This window comes from Pongo abelii, chromosome 9, assembly GCF_028885655.2.
Source record: "Pongo abelii isolate AG06213 chromosome 9, NHGRI_mPonAbe1-v2.0_pri, whole genome shotgun sequence".
In the NCBI taxonomy this organism is placed as follows: domain Eukaryota; kingdom Metazoa; phylum Chordata; class Mammalia; order Primates; family Hominidae; genus Pongo; species Pongo abelii.
The window spans coordinates 98,141,994-98,157,050 of NC_071994.2; the positions used below are offsets into that span (position 1 = coordinate 98,141,994).

Sequence of the window (15,057 nt, forward strand, 5' to 3'; positions counted from 1 at the left end):
AATCATTACTAGAATCTTATCCTTCCTATGTATCTCCCATGGCTTTAAAAAAAAAAAAAATCACCTCTCAGGTGTAGTACTATGACTGGTCTACTGCTTCCAGTCTGTACAATCTGTAATTTATCTTCTAAATCACCTAATATATTTATATTACAACTTGGCACAAAAACCTTTAATGATTCTCGATTCTCTATCATATTGATCTCCAAGCTCTTGTGATCAAATGTACTTCCAAATGTAACAATTGGGAAAGGTCCAACCCCAGATATTATGTATATTTATTTGTAAATTTATACACATAAAATATATTTTATATAGAATATTTATATATGTGTACTGTAATAAAAACAAAATACACAAATACAAAAATTTATAAGAAAGAGATAAGAATATACACACATACACAAATATTCTGTTAATATTTTGGAAAATTTTCTTGTGTACCTCCTGAGTACCATAATATAACCCTGAAGACCATAACTTTCTGAGAATAAAATACAAATTATTTAATACAGTATTCACTGGGTCATACAATATGATCTCAATTCTTCCCAGTTCCCACCTTACATAAACATTGCTACACTTCAATAATCTGAAACTGTTGGCTATTCTTCCAATATACCATAATATTAAATACTCTATTCTTTCTTTGAAATGCCCTGCTCTACTTGAAAACTCCCACTTATTCTTCAAGACCTAGCTCAAATGTTACCTCTTTCAGAAAATAAACTTTCTGGTCCCATTCTCTTTATTCATACATTCATACCCTGTTGTGCTGTGATTATTGTCATTACCCCGTTCTTCTTCTCCCCTAGACCCCAAGCAAATCTATAGGCAGGGTCTTTATCTTTACCCATCAAAGTATCTGGCACAAAGTAATTAAGATATGACATTAAAAACAATGATTAATTCCCCTATCTAGCTAACATATTATCAAATCAGAACATAACTCTTAAGACAGCATCGTGCTTCATAGTTTCCCAGATACATCATCAAAATCTGAGAGTATGCAGATTGATAAACACTATGTTTGGTTGAAAGGGCAAATAACAAAAATGTAGTCTAACAAGAGGATCCAAAAACCAAGGACATTTCTATGCATTAGGAACAGAGATTTTAAATAACAAAGGTTTCCACTGAGAATTTAGATGATAGGTCCCATGTATTGAATAGTTACCACGTGCCAAGAATAGTGCTAAGCATATTGAATAATGACCTCACCCTGTAGGCCTTTAATGGAAGCGCCTTCAGAAATACAAGTGCTCTTAGTCAATCACGACAACTCTATTTCTCGTCTAAGCTCTAGTTTTAAAAGGCATTTAAGCATTCACACACCAGCTGGCAAATCACTTTTTTATTTGCAAAATCATTTTTTGAGAATCTAAAACTTATGAAATGTTAGAACTATAAAAAAGTTTAAAACTCATTTAATCCAGCTCCCTCATTCTGTAGAAGGGAGAACTGAGGCCCATAGAAGTTAATTTACTAAAAGGACACAAACTTGTAACAGAGTACAGACTAGATCTCAGGCATCCTATCATGCTAGTGTATTTTCTTTAGTCTATCTACTACTTAAAAATAGAAACCAAATTTTCTCATAGCCATTCACCAAAGTACTGTAGAATGATTACTTAAAGAGGAGAAATATTCATTTGTGCTTAAATTAAACCGACTTTCTAAACTTATCTTTTCTACACATACTAAGACACTATTATTTATGTTCCAAGTTCCTAATATACACATATTATAATTAAGTCCTAAGCAAATTCCTTTTTATTTCAAAGAAACATTCAGTACCTGAATGTGCTCTTTTGTGATCAGCCAAGGTCGATGTGCTAGCAGCTTATTAATTTCATTAAGATTTTTCAGTCTTTGTGGCACATATTCCAAACCATTCAACCACTCAGCAATACCTCCAGTCTTTAAAAATTCATCCACATGCATGTTTATTAAGTAAGAACACTGATGTCTAGCTGCAGCCTAAAGCACAAAGAAAAAAATTCATTGATAAAAGAATCACAGTAGAGTTTCTTTCCACTATTTCTAAACAAATAATTCAGATGGAGCTAATGATTTTTATAGCCAGTACCTCTTTTCTTACAGAATCCTTTTTCTAAAACATCCATCATAATGATGTAATAGATTCAATACATGAAGCTGATACTTGTATAAGCAAATAATTGCCACATTAAGCCAATTATTTCCTTGTCTGGAAGTTGGTATAGCTTAGGCCACAGCCTACTTTCTAGCTATGAATAGGAAATACAGGTCCATTTCAATATGACAAATATACCTATTATATTCTACTTAAAACATAATAAAATCTCATTAACTTACATTCTAACAACTCAGGATTCATCCTAATTTGATTACTTCTCTTATCCTCTTTAAGATAAATGTGACTTCAGTCATATTTGTACACATCTTCCTACTTAGATGACATGGAAGCTCACTGACCCTTTTCTTCCTATGCAGTCAGAATCAGCCCTCAATTGACCTCTTTTTTCCTCAGGGCTGCTTCTCAGTAAAACAGTATTATTTTATTCTTTCTATTCTCTACATCTTATTTCTCCATATTTTACAAGCATTCTAAGTCTGCTTTCAGCCTTAGTGTCATCAAAACCTTAAGCTAAAATTACAGCCTCAGTGAAGTTCATCATTCAATAAAACATGCAATGTTGCTTTTTGTTGTTGTGTAAAAGTTCAGTGAGACTATAAAAAAGACAATCAAATCAAACGTGGTCAAACTTAATCTGCTAACTCCTGGCTAGTTATGCCAGCCCTGTCAGCCCAGCTTCTTCCCCAACTTCTCCAAATATATAGCACTTTCATTATGTTCTTGTTCTTCTTTTCCTCCATTAAAGTCCAATACACACAAAACTTTGTAATTCTCCTCCATGACCTCTATTGCCTGTGAATAACTAGTTAACCAGTTTGTAATCAGAACTATACTTAGAAGTGTTATAATTCATTCAAAAATTCTTCTCTCATTCAGATTCTCCATTAATGCTGACTGATACTTTCCTCTTACTTGGCCAAATTAGTGATATTCTTTATGTATAAAATTACTAAGAAAAATGTCACAAACAATTTGTGTTTGTATAAAAACAAGATATCAAGAGCAAAGACAAAACTTGTGGGGTATTATTTTGCATGCTATAAGCATCTTTATTTGTAAGAGATTAAATATGAAAAATGATTTTACTGAAAATTAAATGAGAAACATTCAGTGCATTAAGTGGCTTAACATATTCCAAATGTACCCAAGACACTTGGTATCCAAAAGGCCATAGGCTTCTTCAGTTCTTATGTCCATAAATTATACTTAGCTCTATACACACACAAGGACACACGCCTATTTTGGAAGGGAGAAAGAATAAGTGAGGAAGGTGTTATGTGAACATAGGAAAATAAGCACCCACCATTATTGCAATATAGTGCCTGTATGGTAGAGGAAGGGGACCATCCATGCGCAACATGTAAAACTGGCTCCGCAAGAAAGACTCCAGGTACTGAGTGTGTAAACTCATAACCTGTGTGATGTTGTCCAGACGACCGGATGTAGAGTATTCTTCCACAAGAAAGTTAGTACGTTCATCCACTGTGTTTGCTTGGACAACCTGATAACCAAGAAACACAAAACAAAATGACTATTGAGACATAAACACACCCTTGGTTTACATAAATTATGCCACTATTGAAGCAAATGAATATTCATTTGATATTAACAGACACTGAAATTATGCAGTTGCTCATACTGGAAACAGAAATAAAAAAAGAAAGCACCATTCATTTTTGGCTCTGGTACCACAATTTATTAAACAACAAATGTTAAATTATCAAACATTATACACACAGCTATGAATGAAGAAAAGAAGCTTCCATCTGTTTTGCTAGGCATATTAGGTAGATTCTTCAGGGTCCATTTGCCTGGCCATTGTCACACCAATGTGTGGTAAAGCACAAGCAGCAGCATCTGGTTACATATATTTACAATTTCATCTCATCAGCCTATGAAGCACATCATTTTTAAACTAATATTTTCAGTCTAATCCTTTGCTTGCTTTTGTGATTTAACATAAAAAAAACTTTCTCAAGTCTTCAGGGACAAAGGCATATATAATAATTTTTAGAAAAGTGTTAATTGAAAAATTAATGAGGACACCAGAATACTGTCATTCCTATTTTGAGCCTAACAATATTAATTACTAAAAACAAGGCAAGTTATTAAAATGGACATTCTCCATCCTAGGAAATCAAAAGAGTTTTCTCAAAAATAGATTATTTATATATAGCTTCATACACAATGACAGTTTGGGCATCACACCAAGAACTGGTTCTGAAGGTGTTAAGAGTTTATTAGCACCTTGTAGAAAGACTCAACCCTGTGGGAGTTAATGGACATGAGATGCATAATTCTAAGAGTGGTTCACTGTTTATTTGTATTTCAGAATTGGAGTTCTAGACTTATTTTAGAGATAAGGAAACAGATTTAAGATTAAATTCAAGCTCATGCACTTTATTAATAGCAGAGTCTGATCTAGAATCCAGATCCCCTAAAACCCAAACTAATGGTCTTTCCAAACATTCACACTGCTATTAAGAAACTGTTTACTCTTCAGAGCTGGCTTCGCAGTCTGAAAAATAAGTACACATTATACAAAGACACTACTGACTTAGGGAAATTTAATCCCAAAGGAAACATAATGTTTGAAAAGTATAAATTGTGAGGAAATGTTAACTACAATGGTGTAACTCATTATGGAGCCAAGTATACTTTGATTTGCTCACTTCCCCACCATTTTGTCAACTACAGGGACCAAGATAGTTAAAAATATAATGGAATCTAGATGAACCACATATAATTAGAAGTAGAATATTTGTTATTTTTGTTTTGCTTTCCCCAGCATAAGTTTCTTCTAACTGGATGCCTAAGATTCATTAATAGATTCATATGATGCAATAGATCCTAAAAACCAGATTATCCTCACATATATACTGTGAAAAATGACTATGCTTCAGGAAGTCTTTATATGTAGTAGGCAATTTAGAGCAGCCCCAAGCTATCTGAGGAAAATAGGCATAAGCAGGACAGCTTCTCCAGTGCATGGTGCATCATCCTCACCCAGATCAGCTATTGTCACTGAGCTCCCAAAATGTTACTGTCACTTTGGATTTGCACTTAGGTGGGAAGGTCACTAAAAAGGTGATCTGATGATGAAAGAACTGTTGACTCTGGCAATGATCTGGTATTATTCTATTTCTACTAGTCCCTTCTTTTAAGACAATAATCGGCACTCTAAATATTTGTGAAGCTGAAAAGAAAATATCTCCATGGTTTTCTGACATGTGAACAAGAAAGTCAAGAGCAAAATTCATTCCTACTTTCATATTAACAACAGATATTCTTTGATACAGTTAAGTTATTTTTAAATCTTACTTTTTATATTTTAAGACAGATAAACTTACTTCCTTCTCTGGAATAAAGGCACTTGGTCCTCTTGTCAAGGGTTGAGACACTCTGATTCTTTTATCCTATTTTTAAAAGAAAAGTTTTATGTATTAATGATGACTTTCTAAGAAATGTTAAATTTGTACACATTTATTGCTAAGGTACTAAAATAAAGAGAATAAATAATTAAATTAAATTATGTGAGACCAGAATAAGTGTTGGGTCTCAGATCAAAGAAAACCCATAGGGCCACTGTATGGATGAGATAATGGGGCAAACACCTACCATAGTGCTAAGTGCAGCACAGCCTCCTCAAAATGTCATACCCCTTAGTCACAGTCTACACCATAAACTTTAAGCCCACATCTGACATGCCTGAAAACCATTAACCTCCATAATAAAATAGTGTTTTATAGTAGTAAACTGTTAGACATCAATTTGAAAACTAAATAAAAGGTTAAATTCAAAGAGGATTACATAACAACCCTTCAAAGCAATTACCCAGTCTGCTTTTTTTCCCTAAAATAGCAATAAGCATATCTAATATGAAGTTTTGAAACTTTAAGAAAAATGTAAAAATTAGAGAAGGAGAGGTTAGTTCAATATAAAGAATGGGGAATATAGTAATTCTTATTGTTCCACTTGCTATTCTATTAGTGATATTAACAAGTGACAGATTGCCAATGGTATGTCTGAATGCTGATTTTTTTTAAGTTTTTAAAAATTTGTTAACTTTTTAAAATTGAAAAGTATTTTAGTATCCTCATTTAAGTGCGATATAAGCCATAAAAATTCAAATCAGAGAATAGGGTCCTTCTTCTCACCCTCCCTTTCTCCCCCCATTACTAGGTAACCTGAGTCTTTTTTGGTCCTTAAAATCAAACAGCCTATCAAACATAAAATAGTTATTTAAATCTCTTAAATCCTTTACTTCATTAGGAACCAGTTACAAAACAAATTGGTGAAAGTAGGCAGTCAGGCATTTAACATAATTTTTTTGAGAGCCTAATCAGAGACTGTGATAGACTGAGGATACAAGGTGAGGAAAACAGATATGCTCTCTGCCGTCATGAGCTTTGCACACAATCTTCATCAATTTTGGGGGTTCTATTGAAATAAATATATTAAACAATAATACTCTTAACCTGGTAAAGTTTCAGAAATAACTAGGCATCTAGGTTATATTTACAAAATGATGACAAAGGCCTCAATCTCCTGGTCAAGTACACTGGAGGACTACATGTTAAGAGGATGAAGTCAGGATTCCAATATTGGTATTTCTTGTCTATGTCAACCAAATCTAGACTTACCCAGAAAGATAATTTAAAGGAAAATAACAGGTTTCTTCCTTTTGCTAGCCTCCATAAAATATAGAAAAAAAAATTTCGAACACTCTCTGTATAACTCAATGAACTATGAGGTTAAAGTAAGCTGTAATTGCACCACTGCACTCCAGCCCGGGTGACAGAGTGAGACCTCATCTCACAAAACCACCACAACAAAAAACTTAATGAAGTAGTATATGAAAAGCAATTTTCTGGACAACTATTCATTTCAAATGAACAAAGCAGCTGGAAAAACTGATTACGAGGAAAAATTACAATTATGAGGTTTGAGGAAAAAAATTTCAACAGGGAGATAAATTGAAATCTTTAAATAATAAAAAATACATAAAATTTAGAGAACATGTAGGGGGAGCAAAATATAAACTCTTTCACGTTAAGATGGACAATGGGATTTTGGAAACAAAAAATGATTTATTAAATTTGTTGATAAAAATCACAATTTGATACAGTTAGCAACTAAATTTACCTTTAAATGTTTGATATTATTACTTTAAATATTTTCCCCAACAGGAGAGATTTAAATCTGAAAAAACATTTTCATTATAAATGGAACTGAAAGGTACTGCATTTAAATGAATATAACATCTCTTAGTGTTTAGCAATTGAAAAGAAGCAACTTAAACTCAATTTCATTTGTGTCAACACTGATTTCTTCATTTATTTAGCAAACATTAATTGAGCATCTACAATGTGCTAGGCAGTGAGTACACAAATAAGAATTAGATTGGCAGAATGCATACAACCTGGCCTATGACATATGCCATAGCAGTTGCATACAAAAAGTGATGAAAGAAGACATCATTTTAGCAATTATCATTTACTTAAGTCATTTTCCTACTGTTGAACATTTTAGTTATATACAGTTTTCACTATTATAAGTAATCCTGTGATGAACACCTTCATATAAAGAGACTTGGGATATATTTTGTTGTGTTTACGATAGTTTCTTTAGGAAGATTCCCAGAAGTGGACTTACTATGGTTTGGGTTATAAATATCTTTAAACTTCTTGTTACTTACTGCCAATATGCTAACAAAAATGTCTTACCAATTTTATTTTCATCGGCTGAGAAAATGTCCACTTAACTTACTAATTTCAAAAGTAAAAGGCAGCATTCAAAAACGTGTTTGAAGCATTTTATCGTATGCTTATTTGTAGTAAAAAGTTCTTAAGCAGAGATGTGGATCAGATCTGTGTTTTTAATACTGTTGAGGGTGATGTAGCCCCTGGGCCTGAGAGGGAAAAATCCCAGCTGGGAAGCTCTGGTGATAGTCCAGGAGAGATAAAATATGGCCTGACCTAAAATATTTGTTTATATACTGAACATAAAAGAAAACTAACACAATTTTTAACATCATGTATTCTTCCTCAATTATATTTTTTAATGTTGCCATTTTTGAAATGATCAGCCTAGTTTCTGCTTCTGCATAAGGAGAATCTTTTCTGGCAAGGACTCTAATACTGTGTTGTCTCAGTTGGCTGCTCTGTCTATTCAAAGGAAGGTGAAATACAATTTTAAAAATGATCAAAGTTCATAAATTCTACTCTAAACACATTTCATTCTGAAAATGTGTTTCCACCCACTTTTCTATCTCTGCACGCTTTTAAAGTCAGTAAGATCAAATACAAAAGAAATAGGATAGGACTATATCCAAAAGATTGATTTTTTTTTTTTTAAGATAAGACCATAAGCTAGAGTTCTGGTCAAATTATAATGCCTTTCCTCCGCCTTTCTTTCAAATCCCCAATGTCCAAGGACCAAGTTCCTACTTCACTCATACTAACTTTTCTAAAGTCTCTAGACCTACGTTCCCCAAAGTGGTAAGCATCAGCCACATATGGCTAAATTTAAATGAATTAAAATTAAATAAAGTTAAAAAACACAGTTTCTCAGCCACATTAACCACATTTCAGATGCTCAGCAGCCACATAGGACCACATGTACTCTACAGGACAGCGCAGATGTTTCCATCTTCCACTGCAGACAGTTCTACTGGACAGTGCTGCTCTGGACTCATTTGGTTTTGCTTTTTTAAAATTGCATTTTCAGACATTTTTATAACTTTTTGAAATACTAAATGACTGCTCTGCAGAGTTATTCATTTGATGGTCACCTACTCAATCCCAGAACGAAGCATTTTAGCGTAATTGCAGAAATGCTCTGAACCAATCAACCAATTTGTCCTGTTTGGGCAAATTAGGAAGAAAAAAAACTATCAGCCAGTTCCAAGGACCCTTGTCTCAATTTCTGCTTACATTACAGTCCCTAGAAAAGTATCAAGGGCACGCTCACTTTCCTTCCTTCTTTCTTTCTTGTGGTAATAAATAAGTAAATAACATCCAAGGTTTACCCTTTTAAATTAAGTGTACAACCCCAGTATTGTTAACTATATGCATGATGTTGTACAGAAGAGGTCTAGGACTTTTTCATCTTGCGTAACTGAAATTTTATTCCCATTGAACAACAACTCCCATTTCTCCCTACCCCTAGGTCTAGGAACCACCATTCTACCTTTTGCTTTTTATGTAAACACAGTCTTTAGATCACAGCTGAGATTCTCCCTATGTAATCCCCTGCTTTCTTACCTCTTTGCACAAGTCAAATCTACCTCCTTCTGGGCAACTCTCTCCTTTTTGGGCTTCCTTTTTCTTTTTTTTTTGAGACAGAGTTTCGCTCTTGTTGCCCAGGCTGCAGTGCAATGGCACAATCTCGGCTCACTGCAACCTCCACCTCCTAGGCTCAAGCGATTCTCCTGCCTCAGCCTCCCGAGTTGCTGAGCTTCCATAACACTTTACCACCCAACCCACTAACTTCTTTGATCATTTACTTTTATGTTTCCTAGATGTTCCTTGCAACTCCTTCCTTATAAATATTGATTCTTTCAAGTCAATGTTCTCTTCTATGGCTACCATATTCTTTACACAAAACAAAATTCTACTCAAATTTGTTATGGTGACTATATTGTAGGGAAGACAATGGAGCAGATGAAGGAAAAAATAAGGGCATATGATATGAAAATGAGCAACCCATGCAACTGCCTCCTGAATCTTTTTTATCTAGAAAACTCGCTAGCTCTTCTCCGCCCTCCAGTCTGGCTTTGGGTATTTTGTGACATAACCTGGATGCAGCATTAGCACCTTAAAATCAACATGTTTAAAATGAATCTTCTATCTCAAACCAGCTGTTCCTCCTCACTTTCCTCTGTAGGTTATAAAATCACCATACATACCAGCAACCCTGGCTCAGATTCACAGTTATCTTTGACTCTTTATTTTAGGGGCCTGCATTCAAATGGTTGCTAAATCCTATAACTGTCTTTTACCAACTAAATCTTTAAGTCATCCTTTCCACACCCCCTACTCAGTTGTAAGATTTCTCTCATGCCAAGAAAACTTTCCCCTCACAAGTGAGAATAATATCAATTCTAGACTGTAGCTTTCCCCATTGTTGGGAAGCTTTGAGAAGATACCATATAAAAATGTAAAACACACAAAGCATAATATATTTTTATTTTTCTCCTGCTTATTTTCCTCAATGTCAAAAAAAAGGAACCCAAAACTAAAACAGCTACATTTTCTCAACAGATGCTACTTGATTAGAAAAATTCAAGGATTGTTCTATGCTATGAGTGAAAATATGCAGTGGCTGCACTAATTTTGAGGAATAATATTGCTATGTTTTTCTCTAAGTATTTAAGCTAAAGCTACTATCTTATTTTTGGGAATAAATGAGTTTGATCATTTAGTCAAAGATCTAGTGAATCTTATATAATGGCTTTTAAATAATAAATCTTATTTATTTCTGTGAAAAACCAAAACAAGTCCTTGAGTTTCTTTCGCTGTCACTAGCCACATATGCCTATTGAAATTTAAGCTGATTAACATTAAATAAAGTTAAGAATTTAGAGTTCAATTGCACTAGCCACATGTCAAGTATTTAAAAGCCACATGTGGCTAGTGGATACCATTCAGGAAAATGCGAATCTAGGCTATTTCTACCATTGCCAAAAGTTCTACGGTATAGTGTTGCTTTGTAATATTGTTCAGCTGCTAGGATAATGCAAAGATAAAATGGCTACAAAATCAGGAATAAACATGGCATAATAAACACGTACTAAAGTACTTTCATAGAAATAAAAGATTGATTTGAATGTTAAAACTGAAAAACCCAATAAAACCAACCAATTAATCTTAATAACAGAAAAGTTGAGAGATACCATTCTTCAGTCTTAATTTGATGACAACTTTGAAATCACTAACTAAAAAGAATGAAAGAAATTATCTAAAATGTTGACGAGTTTAAAAAAAGGAATATAAAAGTACTTAAGAAATTTTAAACAGTAATAACTTTATCGTGATTTGTTTTCAGAATTAGCTGTTTTTCATGAAATCCTGTAATTTTAATCAAGAAAAAACTAGTTATAAAATAGGAACTCACACTTTCTATGTGTCACTTGTATGTACTCTAAGAGATTATTTTGTAAGGTTTATAATCTCAAGAATGTTACCATTAGGAAAATTTATTTTTACAGATACCTCATTATAGCTGAAAAAAGTTACGCTTGAAATTCATCAGTTGAGATTATGCCTATTAAGTAATTATCTGCTGGAAAACAAAACACTGAAAGGATGAGGATGAATTATATTTAGAAAATCACTTATTTTGACACTTAACAGCTAAGCGACTTATTAGATCCCTTTAAAGGATATAAATTGATCCCAACAGAAAATTAAGATCCTTGTATTTGGAAGTTAGAAACTCTTAAAATTCTGAGTCTTCAGGAGTAATCAGCAAATTACTTGCCCCTAAAAGACTGACTTCCAAAGAAAATTAATTGCTGCACTTTAAGCTATTAAATGCTTTAAAATAAATTATTAAAATTAATTTTCACTTATTTTTCAGTGTATTTTATTAAAAGTAGAAAAGCAAAATCATACATTTCTATCTACTAAAATGTAAATGTTGCTTATAATTTATCTCTGTAGGGGAGCAAAATGTGTAATTAATTTACATAGAAACACTTAAGGATCTTTTTTTAAGGAAAATCTGTTCAACATATAAAATATTCTGGTAAAGTAAAATTTGACTCCATAGAGAACACTAACCCCACAATTTTTAAAGATATCCTTAGAAGATAATTTAATAGTGCCAACATTCTTTTTTAAATACACTACAATGACAAAATGTCTTAAATACAAAACACATGCCCCAAACAAAATTTTTAGGTACGAATGTAAGAAAGCCAATTGAAATGGTCTATACAAATAGTAAATTCAGTTTTTGACCCTCCTTTTATTGTTATAGATGTTCCATTTTGGCAGAAACACTGCAACAACAACAACGACAAAAAAGTAGGTACAAACAGGCAGCTCTATGCTACGAAATAATGCTGATGTAACCCTAGGTGAGAAAACAACAGGTTTTAAATGAATTATAACGGATTGGTACTTTTACAGTAAACTTAACTTTAAAGGCCAGTCACTAGCTGGAACATAAATTCAGTTCCCACTATCTCTAAAAGAAAAATCCAAAAGATAATTTAAAAAAATGTGACTTCTATACCATATTAAAATATGTATTGATGTTCACCAGATTATAATAACTGAGATCCAAGATTATTCCATAAGAAAAGATCTAAAAGCAGAAAATGGCAATGGCACCAGGAGTGAGAATGTTTTAAATTACACCAGCATCTCTTCTCTTACTTGAAGCTAGAGTGGTTCAAGGAACCACTGAAGATCAGAAGCCCAGCAGATATTACAGGGGTGTCAGAAATTCACTGACACTCCAAAAAGCACTCAAAATTCTCCTTCATAATGGGGAATCTCATCTAATCCTAAGGGCCTGAGACTTTTTAAGAGTGAACTCCTTTTAACTGAGCTATTAAAACCAAGGCTATCAAGTCCTTCCTGCAACAGTTTTACCTCTGGATAGAGTCATTTGAGGAACATAGGAAAGATCTTGTTACTAATAGTGTGAAATCTAGCCTTCTTCAACAATACATATGAAATTCGATTTTTAACTTGAATTCTCAAAACATTTCCACTCAAAAGTACTAGAGTTATCAACTGTATTATAGCAATTTCTTTACCTCCTCTCTCTCTACTGAATCATCAGTTCCTTGTAGGCCGGTTGGTCAGTACCTTGTTCATCTTTGACTACTTCAACCTTAGAATGGTGTACATATGAGGTAAACTTCTGGTCTAGTTTTTACAGCTTTATGTAATAATGGTCATTTGCATAGCAGTATGTTTTTCTATTTTGCTTTTCCAAAAGAATGAGTTCTAAGAAATAATATGAGATATTATGATTAAGTAACTTTCATGAAAAAAAAAAAATCTTGGTGTGCCATTTGGTAAGAACCATTACATAAATTTTACTTGTTTTACTAACTGTGAGCCCAAAGCTACACAAGCTCACCTAGTGAGTACTCTGGAAATGGCAGCCATGAGTACTGCTATTATTAGTGGAAACTGGCAGTAGTACTCATTGTAGTAGAAGCAGTTAAGTATTTAAAGATGAATGGATTCATTCCAGCACTGAAAGAATTAAAATGAATGAAGAATTAAAAACGTATATCCATATAGCAAAGGGTAGCTAATGAGTTTAATTTGCAGTGCAGTATAACTGAGCTTCCAAATAAGCTTTTGCTTGGCTAGTAACAAAATCCCTTAATTTTTACTCATTAGAACACATAGTGAACTTGTTCAAAGTGCAAACAAGTTGTTATATTTATACACTGACTATGGAGTGACAAGCTTCTAAAAACAAAAGGACCACTTCAAGGTAGCTCTAGAACCCTGTATGACCCCAGAATTATACAAATCTACAAAGGTGGAAATAATTAAGAACAAATGCTATAGGACAATCTTTAAGCTACACCATTAGCACTATACTACTAGTTAGTCCTTTAAACTGGAAATAAATCTAAAATCACATTCATGTCCAGTGTCACCCAGAGGCAAGTGACAAAGAACACACTTTTTCCACTTTCCATGTAATGCCACAGAATGACGTAAATCAAAGCTACAGTCACCTGTAAATTTAAAAGGTAATTGGTAGTTTTAAAATGACTTGTCTTTTCTGTGCTCTGTGGAAATTAGATATATTTCAACCAGTGTATTCCTGAGGATCTGCCTTCCCTTTTTCTCTCTATTGAAATGCTATCCATACTTCCTTTAAGCCCTGTCTCAAATACCAACTCCTTTGGTCTTCCTTCTCTCCTGCCAACTCCCAAGCTTTCCTATGAAAGCTTTACATTTATTTTTCTTAAGGTTCAGTTATATTGTTTCTCTCTCTTATAGCTATTAACATATATCATTATCTTTTGCTCCTTTCAGACTATAAGCTCCTTAAAGAGTAGAATCAATTTCTAACACAATATCTGTAGCATTACAGCTCAGCAAAGTGAAAATAATAGATTCTCATATATTTTTTGAATGGAATTAAGGAGATAGGAGTCTGGCTGTAGGCTCTTTCATCCATTTCTCCTCCTTGAACAGAACAAGAACATCCTGTGGATTTAAGGAAATTAATGTTCTCTGTATTCTTATTAGAAATACCAATAAGTTAAACCAATATATAAAACACAGTCCTAAACATCAATCTACTTACTATCTTCCATGTGCCCTCTGGATGCCTATTTGTTTATTTTCTTAGTTATTAAAACAAATAGTATCTATAATTTCCCATAATTTGTACCACTTTCTTAAAAATCAGTAATATTCCATGCTGTGACACTAATCTTGGGCAACAAAGCCTCCTGTATAAGCTTTTAAGTGTTGAACACTTTTTATAGAGCTATGGAGCTACAAAATATAGCTGTTGAATATGCTAGTAAAATTTTGAGCTAAAGCACAAGAAAATGAGGACAGAACTATAAATCTTAGTAGCTGAGATAATGCAAGTCCATAATAAGCACTTAACTCATTGCTTCCTTATTAACATAAAGACAATATGCTTTTCTACCACTAATTATAAGATCTGGTCCCAAAAAAGTATTAAGAAAGTCTTTACTTCTATATGAATAATTTTTTAAAAGTTTCTGTATTGTGTAACAATAAAACTTCACCTTGAATTTTAGAAACTTTTCCTATTAAAATAATGTCTCAATTAGATGAAAAGAAATTAAAATTGGAAGTTTTAGAAAGTAAAATTCCCATTAGAGACAATTACAGTTATATAACATTCTAACGTTACTCAGTAGATGGTTGATAGTTACTAGTACTTTTGGAGAAACAAAAATATGCTGTGAATGT

At 33.1% G+C, this 15,057-nt stretch overlaps 1 protein-coding gene across 2 annotated transcripts in view; it reads right to left on the bottom strand.

Annotated features, from left to right (window-relative positions):
* SESN3 (sestrin 3) overlaps positions 1 to 15,057 on the bottom strand; it is a 66,286-nt gene that overhangs the window by 22,383 nt on the left and 28,846 nt on the right. For both annotated transcript variants that reach the window (XM_009246969.3, XM_054524957.2), the window contains 3 exons: positions 5,470 to 5,535; positions 3,423 to 3,620; positions 1,798 to 1,980 (listed from right to left, as the gene is read on the bottom strand). In XM_009246969.3, coding sequence (XP_009245244.2) covers positions 1,798 to 1,980; positions 3,423 to 3,620; positions 5,470 to 5,535 — 447 coding nt within the window. The remainder of the gene's footprint in view (positions 1 to 1,797; positions 1,981 to 3,422; positions 3,621 to 5,469; positions 5,536 to 15,057) is intronic.